At 40.3% G+C, this 24844-nt stretch overlaps 1 protein-coding gene across 7 annotated transcripts in view; it reads left to right on the top strand.

Moving 5' to 3' along the window:
• The window catches only part of NYAP2 (neuronal tyrosine-phosphorylated phosphoinositide-3-kinase adaptor 2), a 153271-nt gene that overhangs the window by 68232 nt on the left and 60195 nt on the right, over positions 1–24844 (top strand). For all 7 annotated transcript variants that reach the window (XM_048954995.1, XM_048954999.1, XM_048954997.1 and 4 more), the window contains one exon: positions 12294–12592. In XM_048954995.1, coding sequence (XP_048810952.1) covers positions 12294–12592 — 299 coding nt within the window. The remainder of the gene's footprint in view (positions 1–12293; positions 12593–24844) is intronic.

The following is a 24844-nucleotide window of genomic DNA, read 5'->3' as shown; positions in this document are numbered from 1 at the left end:
CTCTTTGGTAGCCTCATGACTTTGCATTCAGATGCTTCCTAGCTGAAATAGGCAGTCAGTTCTTATTCTGACAACTGATGTAAACCTTTTGTGGAAGTAATATTGATGTCTTTGAAACAGGATCTTTATCTGCTCTCATTGCTCCTCAACATTAATACAGGAATTCAGGCTTTCATTTCCTGGCTGTATTCCTGTTTTGTTTAGTCACTGAAAATAACAGATAAATAAATAAATGGAATTTCTATTTTAGTTCATCAGCTGCAATTAATGTATATGTCATGTGAGAGGAAAATGTAGGAAAGCAGTTGATTTCTAGCTGTCATTCCTACAGACTGCTTGTGGCGTGTGCAAGTGGAAAGGTCTAATGACAGATTTTGGGATATGTCTGGCTTTCCTTTATCTGGTATGCACTACTGTATTCTATTGAAAGAGAGGACTGAATTTTGTACTGTTCATTTTCCTCTAATTTGAAGCAGTATATTTTCTCCAAGCCTGAAATTCAGGTTATTTCCCAGTCCCATTGTGTTCAGAATGTGAAGAAAGCCATCATCTGTTCAGTCCTAAAAAAGAAAATTCAAATGCAGCTTTAACATGTCTCTTTGCTGATGTAGGCTTTCTCTGACGCACATTGATTGCCTGTCATACTCTGTAAATCAGTTACATATCTGCATGCCCCGTAATACTACTGCTAAAAAAGGATCTAATTGTTTCTCTATTCAGCTTGAAGGGTAATAAACACAGATTAATAAGCATATGCCTAAATAACTCATATGTATGATAAAAGATTATCATTTGCATTTTTTATCCTCAGTTCAAGAATTACAGACACTGGCTTTGGAGAAACTCCATTAGATGACCCAGTTTTGTCACTTGCACAGCAGGAAATGTTCTCTCCCTGGGCTGTAATTTCTTTGCTGGATATAACTCTTTCATGCAACCTCCTGAAGTTGAGCTTGGTCTTGAACCAAAGCTGTCCTAGAGATTTACTAGATACACCTGTGAAGTACGGACTGCTTTTAATATCAAAAGATAGATTAAAAACTTTAGCTTGTATCACATCTACCAAGCTCCAGTTTTGATTTCCTGAGTTTTTGTGTAAAGCTTCACAGTTCTCAGGCTGGGCTTGATTTGCTGTCTCAGAATCCTATAGCAAGATACAAAAGAGCTCTGGCTCTGATATTAGGAGTGTCTGCTACTAAAGGATGTAAAGGAAGACTTGAAAACACGAACCACCATATAAACTCAGAAACACAAGTATGATATATGCTGTCTGTCTTCACATTTATTTGCAAGGGTACTTTGCAGAGCTACAATACTGTAACTGTGCTTCTGTTTTCCTTCCTCTTTAACCACTTGCTTTTGTTATAAAGCAACGAATCTATGGCTAAACAAGTAGGCACCAATAAGTGTTTTTCTGCAGAGGTTATCTTTCACTTACTGAGTGAAAGAATAAGTCCATGGAGTTTCTAGATACCAGAATAAAAAGCTGGTCCTCACCAGAAGTGCTAAGCCTTCTGCATACTGTTCCAGGAAACCTAAAGAGCAGTTCCCAGGACAGGTGCACAGAAGTGCACATGATGTCTGTTTCAGCTGATCCTTTCTAGGAATGAACACCTCTTTACTTACTGCATTCAGCAAGTGGGTGGCAGTGCATAGTAAAAGATGCATGACCGTGAGCTGTGAGCAGGACTTGAGAGTCTATTTAATCCAAGAACATACATAATGGTCAAGATGTTTGAGAGCAATGAGCTTCAGCATCAAAGTCACTGTCTGGGCATTGGGTGGCAGGACATGGAAAGAGGCATGAAGTATTATGTGTAGAAAAATGGCCTTTTTTATTTTTTTTTAAATTTTTAAAGAAAATAAGTAAATAAAAAGCAGAGCTGGATTGCTGCTAATAGACACACAGGGATGTCCTTTAGCTCTGTCTAGTCTGCTGACTGATTTGGGCTACAGTGCTTGATGTCTCTGAGCCTTTTCCCAAATTAAGTTTGTTTCCAAGTAGGCTCCTGCATGCAGTACAGCGAAGAGAAATAAAAAGCAGTTCATACTATGTCAGGATTAAAATGTCTAGATTGAAGACTTTTCAGAGGGGTTTATATGACCTAGAATTGTACATTCACTAAAATTTCCTACCAGCTGATTTGCAAATTCTAAGAGTAATTAGTAGTGCAGAGAAAAGTAGCAGCTCATTATTCTGGTTTTCCATTTTCTATAACTCTAGCTTTGTGTAACCAAAGCAGCCATAGCTCATCACCTCAGTGCACAGAAAGAGCTGTTTCTTACAAACTCAAATATTTCTGAGAGTGAACAACGGAGAAATAAAGGTATATTTTATATATACATATTTATATCTGTGGTATGAAGAGCATTGAGATGATCACCCTTCATGCAGAGAGCTATGCTACCAGGTTTCCTGCTTATTTATGAATGCCCCTTTCCTGCAGGTTACATGAGTTTTTAATATTTTAACTCCTTAAAAATAACCATGCAGATTTGTACAGCTTGGAAAGTGTTTTCAGTATCGACAGCAAAATATAATTTGGCTGCAGCTTCATAAGCTGTCCTGATGATCCCTTGAGCAATGTAAATATGCCACTAAAGGAGCACTTAGATTTTAACTTCCTTCCGTATCAATTCTTGCTCTACTATTTGGCACAAAGCTGCTCCTGCAAAGAAAAAAGAAAAGGTGGCAGTAATCAATAAACAGTAATGAGCTGAACATCCCCGTTTGCAAAAGCAATTCTGTGAGTGATGAAAATCAGTATATTGTGATTTTTGGCAGCTTTGGCAGGTTATTGGTAGCATTTATTGTGTCTGGTTGTCACTTATGTTCTGTTGTATGTAAGTGCAGGTTGGCACTTACACAGAGACCTTATAATAGTCTAGTAGAAAGCTCTCAGGATGTCCCATTAGCACTCTCTGTGGGTAGAGGAGGAAACAACCTCTGTTGTTTGCATTTGGACCATTCTCTGTGATTTCAAAGAGAAGTGCATGGACATGCAACTAACATACTTGAAGACCCAAGTCTGGATGGATGCAGTTCAGGAGCAGACTGGGGATGTGTGCACATAGGATAAGAAGTGCTTTTATACTGCTTTTCCAATGAGCTAACTGAAATCACTGGGTAGCAGCCACCAATATGCACATTAAACTCGTTTTTCACACACTCTGACATGTAATATTAAAGAAACTGTGTTTCTGTCATTGTATTGTCCTTTTTTATTTATTTCTCTGAACAAATAACCAGCTTCTGACAACCCTGTCTAAGTACCTAACGTCCATCAAGACACTGAAGTATATTTTTTTCCTGGTATTATTTCTAAATCTAGGTATGAAGCACATTAATATTCTGATCTGACAATAATGGTCACTTTGTTACAGATAAAAAGTGACATAAGCAGAGATACTTTCAATGGGATTTTTGTTTCTTAGAAAACAAGCCTCTCCAGGCTTTGATGCTGAGAACTGTCAATACTGATGTACAAGATTTCAAGTAGTTTTATAACCAGATTGAGGCTGTCCAGGGAAGAAGAACAGAGAGCTGTCTATAAGTCTGTGTGGAAGTCTTTTTTTTTTCCTGTTTCCTGATTTTATCATACTTCCAAAAAATGTGCTTAGCTTTTAAAGTCTATTTCATTTGGTAAGGTGCAGACAGATACTGATGACGACTGTTTAAATAACACAGATGATTGGCAAACATACTGAAACCTTCTCTCCAAATGTGAGGAAGAATGGAGATGCGATATCTTTGGTACCATAAGGTTAATAAAGATGGCTGCAAATTCAAGTCAAAAGGCTCCAACAGGGCTGTTCCAAGGGCAAAAAAAGGGTTTTATGTATCAGCATCTGAAGCAGTAAGCTGTGATGTGTCCAGCAGAAAGTTTATGTAGCTAGGGTGGGATAAGCTACAGCGTTCCCTGTACTTGGAGACCAGTTCAGCGGGGAAAGTACCCAAGTGAGCATTGTTCTCATTTGTAGGATCTTAAACTACGCATTCCTTTTAAATAAAAAATGTCAAGATACAATTTGTAAATTAGAATGGATTTAGTCTCATTTAAATTGCTAATGTGTTGATGCTTTTGTAGTAACTGCAAACTGATGCAGAATATCTATGGAAGTACTACATAACATCGTACCTGAAAAATGTGGATATATGCCTGTTCCAGAGAATGCAAATCCCAGAATCTTACCTTGTGCTGAAATATCTGGGAGCAAAGTTGCCCCATATGAATATGACAGATCTGGAGTGGTGAGCTGCCAGAAGACAAGCAGTAGCATAAAAGTGTCCCCCAGTGAAGTCTGCATCCTTGTGACATCCCTACTGTATGACTGTGCAAATGAGAACTACTCCCTGCTCTCTTGCTTACCTGCTTATCTGGCATTTATAAAACAACTGAGAGAGTAAGGCCAGAGATTATTTTGGAACCATAATGTACAAATAACAACATTATTGAAGAGTTACGTGAATAATGAAGTTCCAGGTCAGTAGTGAGCTTTAAAAATAAATAAACAAATTATTTCTCTGTTTTGCTAAGAGTCACACTGAAGTGACATTTGTGAAGGATTTTCCTCCAATCTAAAACTAAAAATTCTTCCTTCCCTGCCAGATCAGGATTTGACTCCTTTCTTTGTGAGGCTGGAAGCTATAGGAAGCACTTAAAACTTAAATTTAGCAAATTTATTTGAGCTTGGATTTTTAAAAGAAAGTAGAGTGGTATTTCCCAGAGGTACTCAGAAGAATAACTGTACCCCCGCTGTTTGAAATAAGTCTGAATCAAGTTAGGGCTGAGCACTGAGTAATGCCTTGGCAGGCAGAGCACAGCTTATGTGCACTTGGTTTACATAGAGCATGGTTCATAGAGCATCAGTACATTTCATTCATTCATTTAATCTTTTTTTTACTCTTTAGTCATTTTTCTTCCATCATACCTTACCCAAACCCAAAGAAATGTTTTATTACAGAAACTCAAAGAAACATTTTTCTATGTTGATTTATTCTCATCTTACTGAAATAGTTCCTAAGCCACAGTTGCTCAGGCATTATGGAGTCTGCACCATGTGGTTTGCCACTGAATGCGACAAAAACTCAGCTTTATTCTAGCTCCACCCATTTTTAACAGGATGAAAAACCCCACTCCATTAACATGAACATGCATTTGCACTCAGTTTAAGCATTGCATATGGTTTGTGTCCAATTCTAGGTGACTATGAGCATGTGAGCTTTCATGTACTGGCTTTTAGCTGTGCATTTCCCATGCAAAATTAACTAAATTAAAAATATCTGTAGTCATATGAAAGCAGAGTGCTTTTCACTCATGCCTGAAAACCATCCCCTGGTTTCACAGCTTTCAGCCCTTTCCACATGCATTATTTACCATTTGCTGTGTGTGGGGACGGAGCCTGGGGGCCTGCAGCGGGTGCTGGTGCTGGGAGGGAAACCACAGCGCACTCCAGTCCAGCCCAACGTCAGCCCCTGTTTGAGAGGCTGCATGATACGGACAGAGAAAATGCCAGTAGAGGCTGTAAGTAGTACCAGCACTTCTGGTCACTCATGAAATACGGTTCCACTAAGTGCTCCATATTTGAGGGGTCCTTACTACTCAGTTATTCCACGCTTACTGAATGATGATGCATTTGTTGGAGAAGTAGCGTGCTCTGTTTTATTTATCTGTATTTCATCTGAAGCATTTCTTCAGAATTCCAGCCACTGCTCCCTTCCCCAACCTTCTGTGTTGTAAAAACAGGCAACCTGTAAGATAACAGACTGCCATTTGTAGTGAGGCTTCTTGGCTTTTGGGGTTGTTTGACTGTCCGGAGGCTGTGAACAGTCTTGGTTAGTTTTGCTCTTATCAGCCCTTGTGCAGGGCTTAGGACACAGAACTGTCTCTTGGCAGTTCCCCCAGTGCCTGCTTCCCTTCCCAGTGCAGCCCTGAGGGCAGTGGGGAGGCAGGGGAGGGCTGCAGCCTGCCAAGAAGCGTCAGGGGAGGGCCCTGTGCACCGCGCTGCAGGTCCTGCTGGGATTTCTACTCGGATAAATGATTTCCTGGAAGTAATCTGGTGTTGAACAGCCTGGATGGGCTCTGCAAGCAGTACTTTGAGCAGATTAGCAGACTGCAAGCAGTTTCTGCAAGGCTTCCGAGATATTGCAGTGCAGCAGTGCAGGTGCACTGAGGGAGTATCAGCTTGTGGCACGTTTGTAAGATCAAAGTTTGGACCTTGGGTTTGACAGGTATGATAGAAGAATAAAGTTTATTAGAGAGCAGTAATGCATTCTGTGTCCTGAGAGGCCTGACTCCTTAAGCAGCCCCTGATCTCTTATCTCAAAAGCAAAAGCGTGTGGTAGAGCAGAGATGTTTAATGTGCACAGACACGTCATTTACTCACTGCCAATATTCTTCCAGGTGCATGAAAGGACTCTAAATTTGACCTCTGTCATGATTCATTTACACTGTAGCCTGTATCTCAAAGTGATGGTAGTATGCATTATCCTCTGGATCTTGGTGTTAGTTCACTGAGTCATTTGGAGTCTTTCAGCAAAGTAACGCAGGAAAAATAATGTACATAAACTCCTTTGAAACAAGAAATGAAGCCTCTGAAATGTGATTCTTTAAAAAAAAAAAACAAAAACAAACAGGAGAGATATGTGCAATTTGTTTCTATGTTTAATTTCTGTCATAAAAAATGGTGCAGCTTCCTGTAGAACTGTACATGCAGTGCGGTTCCTAAATCCGTGATTGTGATCCTGCCCTTCTTTCTTCAGTATTACATTTCATGGTCTGCTGAAATCATGTTTGGAGGATAAAAATAGTATATCTTCTGTTTTTTGGCATCCAACCTCTAATTTACAAATATAATTTATGCTAATCTTGAAAGTGCTTCTCAGATACAAAGTAAAATGTGTCATCCTTGGTATATGTGTGTATAATTTATTCTGATGGGGAATAGACATTTTAAAGCCATTTCAGTCCTCTATATGCAGAGCATTTGATATGAGCAGAGGATCTGCCTGTTCAGTGGTGTGAGAGAAAGGAAGTGGTTAAAAAAGAGTCCAAAATAACAGCAGATATTCTCTTAACCCAAAAAAAGCTAGAGGCAATGAATGATGAACTGCTGTTTGCTCAGTCAAGCCAGCTCATATATGGTTCTTAAGTATTTTTATTCCTTTTATATTTTTGCTGTTTGTTAGTCATTTTCATGATAGTTATAAAAATCTTCCTTCAGCATTGTAGGTGTGGGGTTGGTTTTTTTTTGTTGTTTGTTTGTTTTGTTTTTCTTTTTTTGTTTGTGGTTTCTCTCTGGTCAGAGAGCATCTCTGATGAATTAGGGGTTTGCCATGTCAGAGTGGTACTTCATGGACAGGCGTCTCTCTGGCAGGAAGAAACTTGGCCATCCACTTGCACAATTTGCCTTGTAACTCACAGTTCTCATTTCTGCAGAGGAGCTTGCAGAGAGTCCCCAGCTCATTTACCCCTGGGTAACAAACCAGTATTCTTCCTACTTGCTTGGAAGAAGAGTGAGCAAGCAGCTGTTGTTGCTTCTCTGGAGCTTCAACACAGAGAAGGAAAGGTGACCTACTGTGGTCCCCAGCTTTGGGAGATCAGAGTACAGAAAGGACAAAAGTGCCTTCAAAGATGCTATGCCAGAGTACTTTTCCTCCTGTTTAGGAATTCAAGTCACACTCAGTTGTAGTTCCATTTTTGAACTTGTGGATAAAAACTCAGAAAGTCTTAGGTAAGGAGCATGGGAAGAAAAATGGAAACCCACATAAAGATAATGGAAAATACCAGGGGGGTCTTGGTGCCTGAGGAATGAAACTAATCCTTTGTAAGTCCAAACTGATAAGAGAATTTCTGGATGAATAATAAGAACAGTGGAAAGTAGATGGCTGGGAAGAAAATGTAGCTCCAGGGTATTCTCATTTTTCAGGACATAGGTATTCCCAAGAATTCTCCTACTAGACTGAGGGATTTAATATTCTACATTGTTTGCTGTTAAGAAAGCAAAACCTAGGAAAACAAATTTTTGCTTAACTATTCATTTGTTTTTCAAGAATTAATTCCATTTCTGCCTGGATCAAGTAAAGAAACTTCACAGTAAAATCATTCAAAGTAAAACCATTATTTGCAATGCTAAGTAGGAACAATGCAAATTAAGAAGACCACACTGGCTAAGGCAGACAGTCTCTGCATGCTTTTTCCTTGCCATGTACTTTTCAGAAATGTGATGACAAGTTTTTCTTATGTTTTAACTAATTTGAAAGTTTCCAAGTTGATAGGATTGCTGTGACTCATGGCAAAGCAGGGTGGCTAAGACCTTTTTAATGCTATGTCCATTTGGAGTGCTTTTTCTGTGTTTGTTTATGCTTAGCCATCATCTGTAACTTACCCCCTTGTGTTATGTGCTAAAATGAATAATGCAGAAGCCTCTGTAGTTGTTCAAAAACCTGCACAGCTCAAGTTCTTCCATATTTTACTTTGTTCAGTGCTCCAGTTTCTGCTTGATGCAGCGGAGCGCAGTAGGCTGAACTGTAATGTATCTAGAACTGTGACATTTGCAGCTTACATGCAGGCAGGCTGATAGTGCAGGTGTGAACAGCAACTTCAGTATGGTTTTATTCTAGCTCATTTCTGAGCTCAGAAGTCATGGGTGACAATTAAAACATATTTTAGAGGTGCAAAAAGACTCAAAATTCTTCCACTGGAGCTTGTTTGTGTTTTAGAAATGGAAACTAAAATACACCAGTAACAATTGAAGGTAGGTTCAACTGTTTTGATATTTGTTATAATATATCATTTCCATCCTGAGGGATGGGAAGCTGGCAGCACTCCGTGGTCTACAAGGGTCTTGTTAGTGAGGCACTGGGAAAGCCATGCACTGTGTTCTTCAAAGAAAAACTGCTTCAAGAACACTTTTCTTAGTGCTGACTGGAGACAACTTCACCATGCTGCCCTTTTATTGCATCTACTGCAGCTGCAGTCTCTAGACCTAGGCATATTCCAAGGTGCATTTTCAGCACAAAGTCCACTTTACTTGAGTAACATAAATGATCACATGATTAATTTTGATTATTTAAGCCATCTTTTGTTGTAGACAGAAGACTGTTGCATTTTTAACTTATTTGAATGCTATACATAATTTTTTGTCAGAGAAGCAGTTGAACCTAGCCAAGTTCAAATTGAAACTTCCCAGAGGAATAATCTGAATCTGTATTTCCATATATATTAATAAACTGTTTAATACTTGTAGCAACTCACATAATACAGTTTTGAAATGAGATAGAACCCATTATCAGTACAATGAGGAACCCAGGCTCTTTCCTGTCAGAAATAATGGAGTGAGATCATCTCTGCAATTATTTTCCCTGGCTGTCTCCGTAGTCATTTAAGCAACAAGGTGCATATAAATCTTTTTCAGCCTGTTGTGGAGTAGTGGAGCATACACCAGCTCCAGCCAGCTCCTGTGGTTGCAGGCAGGAGGAGTGTAGATATAAATCCTTTAGCACTGTCTGGTTTCATGCTGTACCATCAGCAGCACTGTGCATTGTAAAGCTGCACTGCACAAGTCCAAATTGAATTGTAGCATGCTGCTGCAAGAAGGCAGGGGATGCAGCATTTGATTTGTGCCTTTCTGCTATTGTACTTGTACTCTGGGCATGAGCCTGGAAGAACTCCATTCTTTTCAGCGTGGTAGAATTCAATCTGTACAACTGATAAAAGGACTTGGTATTATAGTTGTGTTTACTAGTCAAATTGTGCTAGAAAACACCCACTGCTTGACATTCAGGCATCATCTCCTGCATAAGTAACAAACCTGAGCTTTTGGGGTCCTGGTCAGTGAGCAGGGCTCAGGACTGAGAATCAAGGGCTTCTCTTCTTCAGCTCGGAGTTTACCATGCCCAATTTTTAGCGTTAGCAAGAGAAATGGACTGTCTTTAAATGTGTCTGAAAGGAGGGAAATTGTGTTCTTCTATCTTTGTCCAGTTGCTTAGCAGATGGTACAGAAGAGTAAGGCCAGATCTACTTTGGCCACTGAGCAGAAGAGCAAGATCTGTTCCCATCTGTCCCTGCCACCTCTCTCTGGCTACATGCTGTTTATTCTCAAGTGTAGTGAGCAAGAGAGGCAGGATTTTACCTGTGATGTCAAAAAGTTTGGTAAAGAGTTAAAAAAAAAAAAAAAAAGGGGTGGAAAGGAACAAGAGAAGACATGATTTAATTGTTTTTGAGATGGTGCATTTTTATTTCTGGATAAGATGCAAGTTTGGATTAAAAAAAGAAAAAAAAAAAAGAAAAAAAAAAGCTTAATGTAAGTACTGTTCTGTGCACTGTTAGAAGACTCAAACCTTTTACTGCACTGTGATATCTGTAAGTGCATCCAGAACAGGATCTGCCCTATAATGTGTAAGCTAAGAACCTTCATGCAGAAGTGCAGTAAATGCACTCAGTAAATAGAGGAACATGGTAAGGATTGTAATGTCAGGTACATGGTAAACTGAAATTTTGTTTGCTAAATGTGATTTATACAATGGACCTAAGGAAGGAAGCAGACTCCCCACCTGTGTTCTTCAGCATGTTTGGATAGTAATCTTCTTTAAATACTGTGGCAGGCACTTTTTGTAGTCTAGTGTTAGAGGATTATATTATTTTCAGAACCATTTATGAAAGATTAGTAGAGGCATAGTTAATCACTAAAATTGGCTGCAGGTTTTTTATTAATCTTCAAATTAATGAGTTCTACCTTTTGATCTTTCTGGCTGCAAATCCCCATGGAACTGGGGCCAATTAGGATTTGGTAATAACTTGGTTTTGAACATGGACCAGTGTGTGTGTACATGTAGCATGCATGTGTGTAGGAGGTTTGTGTGTGTGCATGTGGAAATGTGTCAGTACCTCTGGATGCATCTTTATTCAGAACTGTACAGTTGGTACCAATTTAGAAAGCAGATCTCTCTATTAACAGCACCTAAAATAAAAATGCAGAAACTTCAGTAAAATAATAAAGATTTTGCTTTACCATACACAAAATTATGCAATGCACAGTGCCAATCTGATGCTTTACTACAACTGGGTACAACAGTCTGTACGTAACCTACAAAGAAGATGAAGATTTACCATCTGCTAGGGGCAGTATCAGGGAATGAAGTGACCTTATTCACTCTTCAAAACAACTGGTGAGAAATGTGCTTGTCTTTTAGAGAAGATGTTTTCAGCCCAAAATAAATTACACCAGCCCTGGGCAACATCAGGCAGGAAACTTACAGAGGAGCAGACTGACCCTGTTCACAGCTTCATTCTGGGTGAAGGGGAAACAGGAGGTAATTAGGGCGTTCTGAGACTTTACTGTTCTCATACTGCCATCTCTATGCTCCTGCAGTGGTACCATTTCAAACCTCCTTGCAAACGAGGCTGTGTTGACCTGTGTGTATTACTGGGTCTCTTTACATGGTCACTGAATGGCCTTAATTGTAATGTGCTGAAGGTTAGCAGTATAAGCGTCAGTAAGAACTGTGTTTCAGAACTGATAAGCATGTATGAGCATAGCAGAAATAATACCAGGTTCTCAGTGCTGCCATCCCCAAAAGAGTGTAGTACTTGAAATGACAGTGCCTGTTTCAGCTGAACTTTCCTTCTTCTTTACCCGTATTTCTGAATATTTGGAGGTTATTTTTTTCCTGCAATGCCACAGCTCATTACCTTTTCATCATCTACATTTGCGCCTTACTAGTGTGATGGGTCTCATTTTGCAGGTTCATGTGTTAATTTTCAGTTTTCTATGTCCCAGAGTAAGTTTTACAGCATTTCTTTCTCTAACTGTTCTTTAGTCTGAAGGGGAATGATTGATTAGGCCCAAAGAGCCATATTTCCCAAGATATTTATGTGTGTCTGTAGTCAAAGATGAGTGCAAATCAATGCACAATGTTGCATTTCTAGAGTAGCATTCTTTGCCCTACTGGCAAACTCATGTCACATTTAGAGTTCTGATGTTTGAGTTTTGCTCTGTGGGCAATTTCAAGTTACAATGCTATGAAACCTGAACAGAAGCCTTTCTCAATTTCTTATTGTAAAATTTGGAGTGAGTGCATAGCAGTCTATCTACATTTCACTTGTTGGCAATTTGTGTTGAAAAAACTCATTACTACATTCTGGTAGTCATCTTGGTTTAAAGAAAGTGCATAGCTTGTTTACAAGGCAAAAAGTAGAGTCTGCTCAATGCAGGGCAAACTGAGGCCCTGGTTTTAGGTAAAGCTGAGACAAAGCTGGATTATTTACTTGTGTGTGTATTTTCTCTTACAGCATAGGTGGAGAAGTAGTGAGAGGAAATGAAGGAAGCTACGTGGGGAAGCATTTCCGCATGGGATTTATGACAATGCCTGCTCCTCAGGACAGACTGCCACATCCTTGTTCCAGTGGCTTTGCCGTAAGATCCCAATCTCTTCATTCTGTTGGAGGAACCGATGATGAAAGTAGCAGCTCTCGGAAGCAGCCACCACCAAAACCTAAGCGAGATCCCAACACCAAATTGAGCACCTCATCTGAAACAGTCAACACTGGAACAACAAGTAAGAGTGGGAAACTACCGGACAGGACTGAAGGTAAACACTATAATTCTTTAGAAGAAAGTTTTTATAGACTCGTGTTAAAATTAGTTGCTCTTATGTTTAGGTATTGTATGTCTCTCTTGTACCAACACAAATATCCTGCGTCATTGTTCTCCAGGTTTTAGACCAATGGGCAATGGCCAACTTGTAACATTTCTTACAGAACCATACCACTTACGCTAGCCTTTTTTATACAGTGAGGGTATTAGTTGAATGCATTCAAAGTGGAGTGAAGAAGATATTGCTGTCAGATGGTATATAGAATAATGTCACTTGCACACCAGCTGAGGACTTACCACCATGATTACTAGCACTGTGCAAACTAATGGTTTGGAGAGAATCTTCCTCAACAAAAAAGTAAAGGGCTATCCCTTCCTTGCTCTGAATTACTGCAGATGAACTAACTGTATAGGGATCTTCTTCCTTTCTTTCATGGAAATGCATTTTGTATGGCAGTAGGACCAGCTGTACTCCCTGCTAGGAAATATCAGGATGACTATTTCACAGTGTGAACTGTAAGGAGGAACCTTAGGGACAAGTGTTCTTGGCTGGTGGTGGTCTTTCTCACTGCAGTGTTAGATATCACTTTTGACATCCTGTGCAGTATGCCAGGCTCTTGGCGAACATCCCTTTTGTTTGTGGCCTGAAATACTGCTTAGTTATGCATATGCTGCAACCCCTTCTAAGTAAATCTAAATCGTAAGGTCATTGGTGATAAGATGCAAAGGAATGTGGATTTCAGCTGGTAGCATGTCTATGCTTACAAGGATGAACACATGCTGAACAGTACTGCAGCTGGCAGTTATTTTGCATATGATATTATCCTCTGCAATACCACTACACTAACTCCATTGATCAGACTAACAAGAAAAATCTTAAGCATTAAGTAGCTGCCCTTTATAAAAACAATTTAACTATGTGGGACTAAAGCTTACATAGAAACTATTCAGGTTTGTGCCACAAACAGATTTAATATCTCGTATTGGATAGTATTTAAAGTCTTCCATTTAATACAAAACAGAACACATGACACAAACTTCTTGGTTTAATAGGCTATGAAGAGTAGGTGCTCTAAAGTTGCTCAAAAGCTAGTCTAAAAAATACTGCATTTTCAAGTATGTTTATAGTTCTTCAGTATTTATTAGTGCTTTTTCTCCCTGAAACTGCACAAGAATCACAGAGGCTAAGGGAAGCTTATTTTGCAGTGAAAGCAGTATAAGATGGGCTCTAACATCAAGAGATGAATATTCATAGTGAGAACTCTGGAAAGAACTGGTGAATGAATAATAATTTATCACCGTCATGGAAGATAATACATAAATGTTATCTTTTTAGTGTAACTAAATGCCTTCATGGAGTATTGAGAAACTGCAATGCTTAATATACTACCTGAATTCTATTCATCCTGCTAGTTTATATATCATACAGCTGTGGGCACCTTTGGATTATCATGAAGTTGTTCCTGGAGATTTTGAACTGACAGAACCCTTTAATCATACTGTTATATTCCTGTGTTCAGAACATCTGCCCATTTTGTCTTTTTAATTCATGGCAAACGTGGGGGGTTTCACCAAAGTGTTGTATTGAAAGTGTTGTATTGAAATCAGACGGTAGGATTTTTTTTGAAGAAAGAAATACAACTTTAGATTTTGAGATACTGCCAGAGATGTTAGAGTATTTGTGTTTGGATGAGCAGGCTGGGCTTCTAAAATGCTTTTCATACTCTCCTAGGGAGGTTTTTGGGTGCTAAAGTCCAAGAAGATGCAGATTTGAATTTTAGTTACTTTTGCCTGTGTTGTACATAGATACTCGTACATGCATATGTTTTTCTCACGCATTTGCATATGCTTACAGCATTTCCAGGCTAAACATCTACAGCTCTTTCCAGGAACTGTGGGAAAACAATAATGAAAAACTCCATTGTTTCTCCATCAACTATTGTAGAATCTATACAAAGAAGTTGTGGACACTCATTTTTTATGGCAGTGCAGAATAATTCAAACTATAATATCTACTTTCTGGCCCAGTGGCTACTTTCAAAAAGAATTTGCTGCATTTCCTAGGCAGCTGGGGACAGCCCTCACCATTCATTTCTATTCAGCTTTTTGATAGTGATCCAAGTTCGTACCAACAAAAGCAGTTGCTGATGGTAACTTTTATTCTTTTCCCAATTGTAGTAAAGTCAAAATTCTGAATCCATCACATCATAACATCCATCATAACAGGAGATTGTGTTTGAATATGAGTCTGACTTCACTGCACAAATAAGGTGCAGGAAAAATTTGGTTGTGAGCTTGAAAGATCTTTTCTTCCTGAAACACAAGTAACATCTGTAACAGACACAGAGGCTCTAAAAACTTTTCTATAAATGCTCTTGCTTCCATATTTGTGGGAGTGTGAAGATCTTTTAAGTTGTGATGACACCTGTTGACCCCGTCTCATTATGCAGTAGTGCGGCAACACTTCTGTTTGTGTTTCACCGAGCCTACCTTGGCTGTATCTGCAAGAGCAATCTCCAAAGTGAAGGCCTGATTCTCCTTCACTTGACTTCGTTTCTGTTGGTGTGATGCCACAGATGCTTCTGTGCCTTCTCTTAAAATTCACTGTTCCTTTTTTACTTTTCCGGCTGCCTCCCATATTCACCCACTGAGAGCCTTCCACCAAATGCTTTTCTTCTCTAAGACAGATTTCTAGAAAGTTGTTTTTAGAAACGTAGGCAGGGTTTTCAATCCCTGGTAGGAACAGCAGACTGTGCCCCTTATATCACACATTGGAAGCGAGAAGTGAACTGAATTTTTAGATAACATAATTTTAAATAACGTATTTCAGCAAGTAAGGCAGGTCTAATCTTGATCCTGAGAGGCTTTTTAATGAGAAAATGCAGTTTAACTACTTGATGTACTTCCAGTGCCTCCACTTATAGAAAAAGGAAATCATAAAACAGCCTAATTGATGAATGTAACCAACCTCAGGTGATGGATTTTCTTGTGGACCAGCAACAATTGCATCAAAGGTTTCCAGACCTACTGCAACAGCTAAATGAATGAAAATAAATGAGTTGCATTTTAAAAATATTTTCTGTTAAAATTTTCTGAACTTGTTTAGTAATCTGGACGGTGTCTACCTAACATATAAATAAAAATACACGCACATAAAATGTAATGTAATCTATGTATACACAATATACATTTATATTACGTGTGTATATTACGATGCATGTAATGTAAACGCCAGTTGTGTGTGCTTGCATGTACACATAAACCTGCACACAAATGTCCATTAAATCTCAGAGCCAGATTTTGAAAATGCTGTTTGCTGTTGTAATTCTGTTCCTGCCAGAGACCATGGCGGGTTTAGGTCTGATAACTGAAAATACTGCAGGGATCCCAGCTCTGGAACCCATTCAATTCGTTTAGGGCTTTCCTGCTGAGTACCTGATGTGGAAGGAGATGGTGTTCTTGCTGCTTTCTGAGTCCATGCAAAGCAAGCCTCTGTCTGTTGCTCAGCAATCTCTGAAAGTGGGCAACTTGTAGGGAAAATTGTCCTCCGGAGAAAAGCAATTACAGTAACTGTAACTGGGGTTGCAGTCCAGCTGGTCTCTCTCATAAATCTAGTTTTCTGTCAACTAGATTGGTGTCTCTGCCTTGTAAACTTGAACTTTTGCTACTCTCATTAAACAGAACTTCAGTGGAAGAGCTTTAGAGCTTTCACTGTCTTAAAAATGTGCTGGTTTCCTTTTATTTTTTACATTAGCTAATCATGTATTTAACGTGGATTTTGAAGTTGTACCCTCTGTTAGGACCATGTCGTACCCTTCCTTACAGCCAGATCTCCTGCATCTTTTTATCCATGCCTGCTAAAGGAAGAAATATCACTACAGAGCCCTGTTGAGACCTAACAAAAACATAAAGGGACTGACTGGTGAGCTCTGGTGGTTTCAGATGTCACTGCTCCTGCACTGCCTGCTTGTCTCCCTACTCCAGGCCTGCCAGCCTGTGCCCAGGAAGCGGAATGCAGGAATTCAGGCTCCATTTCAGCGCGGGCTGGGCATCACCATGGCTGGCCATGCAGGGTGTGTGTCACCGTGTGGCTGTGGGCTATGCAGGGACAGTGCAAGCCAGTATTCAGCCATATGTGAAGCACATCTTCTTGCCTGTCTTCTTGCCCATACACTCATCTTATTCTTGATCTCAGAGCTGCATTACGTGTTATTTTTTGCACAGTGTAATCTATCTCTTCCAAACTGTGAGGCTTGACCTTAAACTGCGCACAGTGGGAGAAAGGAGCTGGAAATTGAGGGAAAAGTCAAATGCCAGAGACAGAAGGCACATACCCTAATGTCAGTGCAGTGAAGTGGAGTTGGTCCTTAGCTTCTGCATGTGACTCCAGAGGTCTGCCCTGGTGTCCCAGTGGCAAGGGGACAGGTGCAGTGTCTCCAGTCTTTAGGCCAGCTTGCTCCCACTGAGCTGCTCTCTAGTAGAAAGCACAAAGCAAAGATTTTTGTCTTATCTCTAGTATTTAAGAGCTTTAAGATTTTCCAGGGCTTTGCTTTTGGGGATGGTAGTGGTAGTATTTCGGTGCTTTGGGGTTTGGTTTTCTTTGTTTTTACTGAGATTTCAGTTTGTCCCTTCTGCAGAGAGCTGATTTTCATGCAGCTCCCTAAGCTGAGTTGCATATTTGTATGTACCATCTCCTACAGCACTTCATCCTTTCATGTTTGTTTTCTGGTCCCTCAGATAAGGGAGGGCAAGAGGAAGGGAGGAATGGAAGCAGTGGTTCTAATAGCTGTTACAATAGCTTTCTGCACTCAACAATGAACACAGTGTGATTTTTGGAGGGATTTATAAACAAGTTTTGAAGCCACAAAGGGAGTGTATTCTTACCCTCAAGGCACATATGCATGCTCATTAACGTTAATGGAAGTTGCAAGCACTGAACAGAAAATAGACCAAGCAGTGGTAAAAAACATGAAGATCAAGTTACTGACTTGGGAATTGCCTTGTGCCCCAGAATTGGCAGTTGGTTCTTCAGTTATGCTGTGCTAGTCTATCCTCTGTACTTAGTATCTTTTTTTTCTTTTTAATTTAACAAAGTTGCTCTATGTATTTATTTCTTGTGTCTCTTTTCAGATTAGGATGTTACTCATTTGCTCAAAGCACTTCACCTTTAAAAAAAAAAAAAAAAAAAAAACTCAAAATTGAATGTAAAGCCACCCTGTAGTACAGATATCTCTCTACTTGCAAGGGTGACAGAAGCGTGACGTTCTTGGTAATAGAAAAGCCTTAATAAAGCGAGTACAGGGAATGCTGTGCTTATTTACCATGTTGGCTGTAAATGCAGCCAGTCCACGGAGAGGCTGCATGCTCTGAACTTGGGCTGTGACATCCTGACAAACTCAGGCGATTCCTATAGAGCATGTCAGCTTTTCTGCAGTGTGTCTCCCAATGGGTCAGGGCTCAGGGGAGTTAATAAGCTTGGCTGCTACTCCTGGTCCAAACTGCAGCTCTGAATGCATGCCACTCTGCTCCAGAATTAGCAAACCAGTGGGTATAATACAAACATACGGAGTAGGAGACTCCAGGTTGCTCTCACCCTGAGTTCCATTGGCTATATAGGGTCACCGTAGTCTCTGGTCATGCCAACAGACAAGGAAATACAAACGACTGATTCACACAGCTGGCTTAGACTATTAGCACAGATTTCACATCATGTGGAAGTCACTAGGCTGCTTTTAGAGCCTGCTCAGCCCTGGAAGTACATCAGGTGTCCTCCTGAGGTATGAGTCAATAATCTTAACCAGAAAGGCCACAATGAAGAAAGAGTCCCTGCAGAAAGCTGTCATATGGGTGCTCTTGGCCACTGCACGGTTAGTTTGCAGCCTGGATAGACAACCCTCGTGTAACTGGAAGGTTACGGTGTCAGTAAATCCATTCATTATTGTCAAGTCACTGTAAGTCAAGCCTGCGAGACTGCAAAAAAACAAACAAACAAACAAACAAACAAAAAACCAACCCAACAACCCTATAAGTCGTAATATTTATGACCATATTACATTTTTTTATTTTATTTATACCTCCAGGAACCATAATAATGGGCCTTCTTAGCATTTCCACCTGTGAGCTGAAATACTATGAAACACTAGATTTTCTTGCATTATTTTGCATCACTGAGCAGCCCAGAAAACAAGGCCAGAAGGGGGGGGGAGGAGAGATCCAGGTAATTTTCTTGCCTCATTTTGACAGCCCTTTGGAATATGTTAAGTAAAATGAAATGCCTATGAAATTACAAAAATAACTCTGGGTTTCTCATGATACATTTCTGTTTTCCATACTGTCTTGGCACTGTCTGCTAAAGACACTGCGGACAAATGAGTAAGGGCTTGAGGGATCAGGCTGAAACCTAAAGTCCCTGTTTACTCTTAGAGCTGGTCATAGTAATAGAGGTGTCTGGCAAAACTCATTTGGAATTAAAGAACAGAATACAGCTGCACTCCTTTTTCCACAGCAAATATGTTGGCTTTCCACCTCTTCCTTTTACTTAATTTTTCACAGGTGCCCTAACTCTACTCTCACACAGACAAGTCCTTATGGAGTGAAACCTAACTGAGCACTGAAAGATTTCCTTCCAAGAGGCTGATTCTGGCAGCCAAGCACACTGTGCTCATGTTGGCTTTGCTGGGAATGCACAGTGCTTAGCAGTAACACCTCATAAGAGATTTAAGTCTGGCTCCAGGTGAGATCCAGTCATGGATGTCCTTTGTTTCATTGGTAATTTCTTTCTAATGACTGTTAGAGTCTAATTGTCTTGATGGGTGTGCTGGATTGGTGCTTTCATTTCTTCCATTTGGCTTAATACTGGGTGACATCAAGCAACATATGCCTGACATGCTGCAACTGCGTTTGGCACTTTATACTTTTCAATTTGTATGTGTGCAAACAGTGCTGTGTAGGAATAATGTGCACAGCAATGATAGCTTAGCAGAGCACAGCTTCCTTTTTTGCACTGCCGTCAACTTCCCTGCAGGTCAGTACAGTGTACCAGCCTGGACTTTTTGTAGAGATATGAGGAGAAAAAAAAAGCACTAAAAAGCAAAACAAGCACAAACAATTTTTTGTGCTAATTTTAGTGGCCAAAGCTCTGAACTTGTGGTGTCACAAAAAAGAACATCCTCTGAAATCCAGTATGGTGCTATTGGCAATTAATTGCTGGTTCAGATCCTGCTTGGAATGCAAGAAGGAAAATGCTGGAACATGTACTTCACATCATCAAGAGGCATCACTTAACATCATTTCCTGGCGCGGTGGGTGATGTAAGGAGCAGCATAATCTGAACCAACCCAGCCTATGAGGGCTTTGTGGGATGAAAAAGATTCATAGCATCTTCTCCTTCTTGCATGGCTGCAAAGAGAACTATTCTTAGTAGAATACAAAAGCATAACTTTGCTCTAAATCTTGATGTAGGGTAAGTTTGATAATGCTGCAGATCTACAGATTCTTTCTTTCCTCAAATGGGAGAATTTTCATGAGATAGGTTTTTGGTTGTGAAAATGGAAGTCTCTTAATATTTGGATTTTGGTAAATAAGATGGGAATAAATTATGTTGGCTGCACTTGTGCCACTCCAGTCATATTCTGATAGTTGATGCTTGCTTCTTCCCTTTGATATTGGCTTAGTGTCTTTAACCTGTTGCTTAAACAGGTTAAACAGGTGCTTTACTCTTGCTTTAATTACCTTTCATTTACCTCAGCTTTCCAAACACTTCTGCTATAGCTGATCTTTTTCTCATTGTTCCATCTTCTGTCTTTTGCTTCTTGGCATCTTTCCTCTCTTTTGTTAGGGTTCTTGTTTTCAATCAAGTCTCCTCTTTGTTTCTAGTAGTCCAGCCTGGGTAAGTTTCTGGCACCACTTTGGAGCAGTCACTGGCAACAATTCCTCTGTCCCTTTTTGTGCTCCATGCTTCTCTTTCATCCTCTTTCTGACTTCTGAGGTGACACAATGAGGTTAAGTCTTGTCTTTGAAAGGAGAAAATTCTCTTAAAGCTTATTTGGAGTCTTGTACAACACTGCCAATATGGCACTGCCATGTACAGTGCAACTATACCAGGTGAAATTATGGTAGTTAGGCCAGGCTACTGGACTCTTGCAGATCAACAGGGCTCTACTAGTTTCAGCAGGCCTCTGTAAAAACAAGCAAGATAAAATTGTAGATGCCAGGCACACAGAGAAGCTTTGAGGGGGAGGCAGCTGATAACGTGTGAATTGTCTGTAATTTTGTCAAAGCTTTATTTAAAGTTGAGGAGGAGAGAGAAATCACCCCTGTAGAGAAGGAAGTAAAATGAGTAGCTGTGAGGCTCTTCTCCTAAGCCGATTACACAGAGCGTTTCAGCACTGCTCAGCCTCTGACCGCAGAGGTGTGATGCCTGCAGGCACTGCTGTGTGCTGGAAGCTGCTCTAACAATGCTCTGCCCACTTCAGCTATCATTATATTCACCCCAAAAGATGCTCAATGACAACCTGCAGAAACTGCTTCTGCAGGGTCACCTTGTGTCCTTCCAGTGAAGGCAGGAGTGCCTATCTGGATGAACTCTGCTCCAGCAGGGCTCATTTGCTTTCCTGCTGCTCTTTCTGTGGTGACTCATCTGACCTCTGTGATCAGCATTGTGCTTTGTTTTGAAAAGTGAGCTTCATCAGAGACAGGTCTGCCGGATGGTTGGACTTGATGATCTTTAAGGTTTTTTCCAGCCTGAGCAGTTCTATGATTCTATGATTCTATGTGTCATTCAGTGGCAGCGAGAGGCTTTTCATGCAGCAGCCTTGATGAAAAGGATGGCTTAAAAGCCAGAGGACTTCAGGGAAAAAGGGGCACAGGGAAAGCTGCTGGTTTCTTGTCCTGGTGGGAGGCTCACCCCTCCCCCCTGGTGAGATGGGTGAGAGAATTGGGGAAAAAAAAAAAATGGGTGGAGATAAAAACTATTTACTATGAGAGAGAAGAAAGAGAAAAAAGATTATAGCGGTAATGATAATTCTATATATGTATATACACACAAAATGAGTGATCCACATCACTGATGCCCAGCTAGTCCCCAAGCTGTGGTGGCTCCCCCAGCCAACTTCCCAGTATTTTTCAAATTTTTCCATGATGTCACATGGTATGGAATATCCCTTTGGGCATTTTGGTAGCTGTCCTGGTTCTGTTCCCTCCCAACATCTTGTGTCCCTCAGCCCTCCCTCGCTGACAGTACAAGAAGCTGAAAAACTGAAATATCCTTGGGTCTGTACAGCACTGTTCAGTAACAACTGAAACAACGGTATGTTATCAGCATTGCTTTTCTCCTAAAGCCAAAACATAGCATCATACCAGACATTAAGAAGGAAAAATCAATTGTCCCAACTGAAACCAGGACATGGTGTTATGCACAGTATCACCTCAGTGGGTCTGCCATCTTGATTTAATGGGCTGCAGTTATTTTAAAAGCTTGGCAAATAGCTTGCTACTTATGTCAGCAAATAATGGGCTTGACCTATGTATTGTATCTGTAAGAAGAAGACCGGTATTGCTGCGGATCTAAAAAATAGAGAGTCACGTATCTCAAGACAAACTATCCAAGTATTTGCATATAGTCACTGAGAATATGCTGGGTGGGATATTTATGGACCAAAGCAACAGTTAAATCAAGTGAGCAAATGCAGAATGTTGTTCTGAACAAATGAAGTAGGTGATCTAAACTTACCATTTAATTAAGCATTTGGTGTTTCTCTAGCCTGATTTCCTTCTTCCTCCTTTTCTCTTCTTCAGAGCTTGGTGTAGGTAGTGTACTAGAGCCCTCAGAGCCAGGAGCTCTTGTGGAGGTCTGTTTTGTTCAGTGTTTCTGTGAGCACAGAGTTGGAAAGCAGCTGCACTGCACCTTCTCTGAGAAGCTCGTGAAGCTCAGCCAGGGATGCTTTCACTCATTATCTCCCTCAGCTATGATAACTAGAAATCAGTACAAACCAAGTACCTGGGAATTGCAGTCAGGCTGATATATGCCTTTGTTCAGGTGAACATTGCCAAATGACACTGCAGAGACCATCAGTGCCTTTCAGGCAGCAGAAAACATGTAAATAAGCCCCAGCACATCCAAAGGTTAACCAGAATCAGAGTGGTACCTACTGTATACCTAACTGACATGACACTGGTGTCTGATGCATGTGTTGATGGAACTTGGTTTATCACACAACACGTTCTGTGAAACAAAATGCAGAGCCTCACCATCCTTTTGGTGGTACTTGGAGGATTGCAGGTGGGTAGCTGTAGAGAAGGAGAGGCAGCAGATAACACTATCTGACAGCCCTATTAGAACTGGGCTTTACTAGTTGTACCATAGTAAAGATGGTAGAGGGTAACGAGGGCTGAGTTCGGCCTGAGTTCTCACTGTGAGTAGCAGTGAGTTTGTGGGTAGCTTTAAGAATAAAGTGATAACTATTTAGAGTAAAACAGTGAAAGCTGTTCAGGTTTCATCTACAAGGTGACAGTCAATATGCCATAAACGTTGCTTTAAAACTGAAAGGCTTTATTATGTTGTCAGTCTGTAGATGCTTTTCCATACTCCATTGTGACTTCTGCAGATGAGCACCAGAGCCCCCAACAAACAGGCAAATGTGCTTTGTAAATTAATTTCTCTGCAATCGCGATTCAGTAGTTTTATTTGCATACTCTTAATGTAATTCATCTAATGCTTGCTATTGATGAGATCCCATGCCAATTACCTTTCTAAATCTAGAAATCCTTGAGATTATATACAGTCTCAGTATTTTTATTTTTCTTAGTGCTACTGCTGCACAGGCTGCAAAAACCACTTCACGTGCAGGCTGCGGGCAATCTGAAACACAACAGAGCAACACTTTCGCAGCAACAGTGGCTGCCTGTGTGGCTAATGTAAGGATCCTTTACTCAGATTCCCATTTTGCCAGTAATGCTTTCACCTCTCTGCTCAGAGCCTGCTTCCATCAGAACTGCTGCAAGTGACACCCATGAAATGTAGTGTAATAGATCCTGGCCTCTTGTGTCTGGGTGTATGAGTTCAAGGATATTTTTCAAAATGAATACTCAGAAGACATTGCAATCTGGAAAAAAGTTAGTGAGATGGTTGGACTGGATGATCTTGTAGGTCTTTTCCAACCTTGGTGTTTCTGTGATTCTGTAAAGATGATTGAAATGAACTTCCCTTTTTTTTTTTGTTCTTGTTCTTTCCTTGTTTTGTTTTCCTTGTTCTTTCTGTATTTCTAGAGCTGGGACAACTGTCAATAACTTCTAGCTTCAAAGAATAGTATAGAAAAGCTTGATCACAAACATTTTGTAATTATTCTTCAAATGCCATTTTCTTTTTTGTTTTTCCTATTAGATGTTATCTGGATAAAGTGGGGATAACAATTATTCAATCTCTGAAAGAACTACGAAATTCAAAGTATACGTAAGGGTGAGACTGGGCATTCAGAAGGATACTTTGTCCCTTAGGTAATTTTTGGAGACCTTCTAGCTGTGGGTGAGGTTGATGAGCAAAACCCAGTGTGTCAGCTGGGTGTACAGACCAGTGGAAGGATATGAAAGAGAAAGCCTGGAAGTCACTCTGCACTGGAGCCCAGCAGTTCGGGGACAAACTCCCTCTAGCATGCTGGTACTCCTGACTGCCTGAGTTTTTGAAATGTCCTGAAGTCTCTGGATCTGCCCTCATCTTGATAATGCAGAGCAAAGGTGCCGGCTCTGGCAGCATGATGGCTTTTGTGGCTCCCAGGCAGATCTGGGTCACTTGGCATTTATAGCATGTAAAGGGTGTTGCACTGGGGCTGCAAATTTGGTTTTGTGGCCCAGAGACACAGGCCTAAGCTGAATACAGCGTGTCTTCCAACCTTGGTACCCACTGGTTTCTTTAGTTGTATCGGTGAGTTAATGCAAAATTTAATTTAATTTAATTGCAGGGCCTACTGCTATATAGGCACTACGTTCTGGAATATTGCTACCAAGGTCACTTGGATTGAAGCAGAAATCATTCATTTTAAAAACTGGAAGAAGTTGTAGTCAAAATAAAGAAACCTGAGTAATTTTCAAGAAGTCTCCTTAATTGCAGCCTTGAGGCATCTGAGGATTACTATCAGTATGGATTATTATTTTGGTATCAGTATCATTTTAGGACACTACCTTTTAGTCCTTCCATTTTGAGTAGAGTTGCCCCAATAACTTCCAGTAAGAGGAAATAATTCCAGGATTGGGA

Source organism: Lagopus muta, chromosome 9, assembly GCF_023343835.1.
Source record: "Lagopus muta isolate bLagMut1 chromosome 9, bLagMut1 primary, whole genome shotgun sequence".
NCBI lineage: Eukaryota > Metazoa > Chordata > Aves > Galliformes > Phasianidae > Lagopus > Lagopus muta.
The sequence above is the reverse complement of the archived record's forward strand: the minus strand, read 5'-3'. Positions and strand labels throughout refer to the sequence as shown.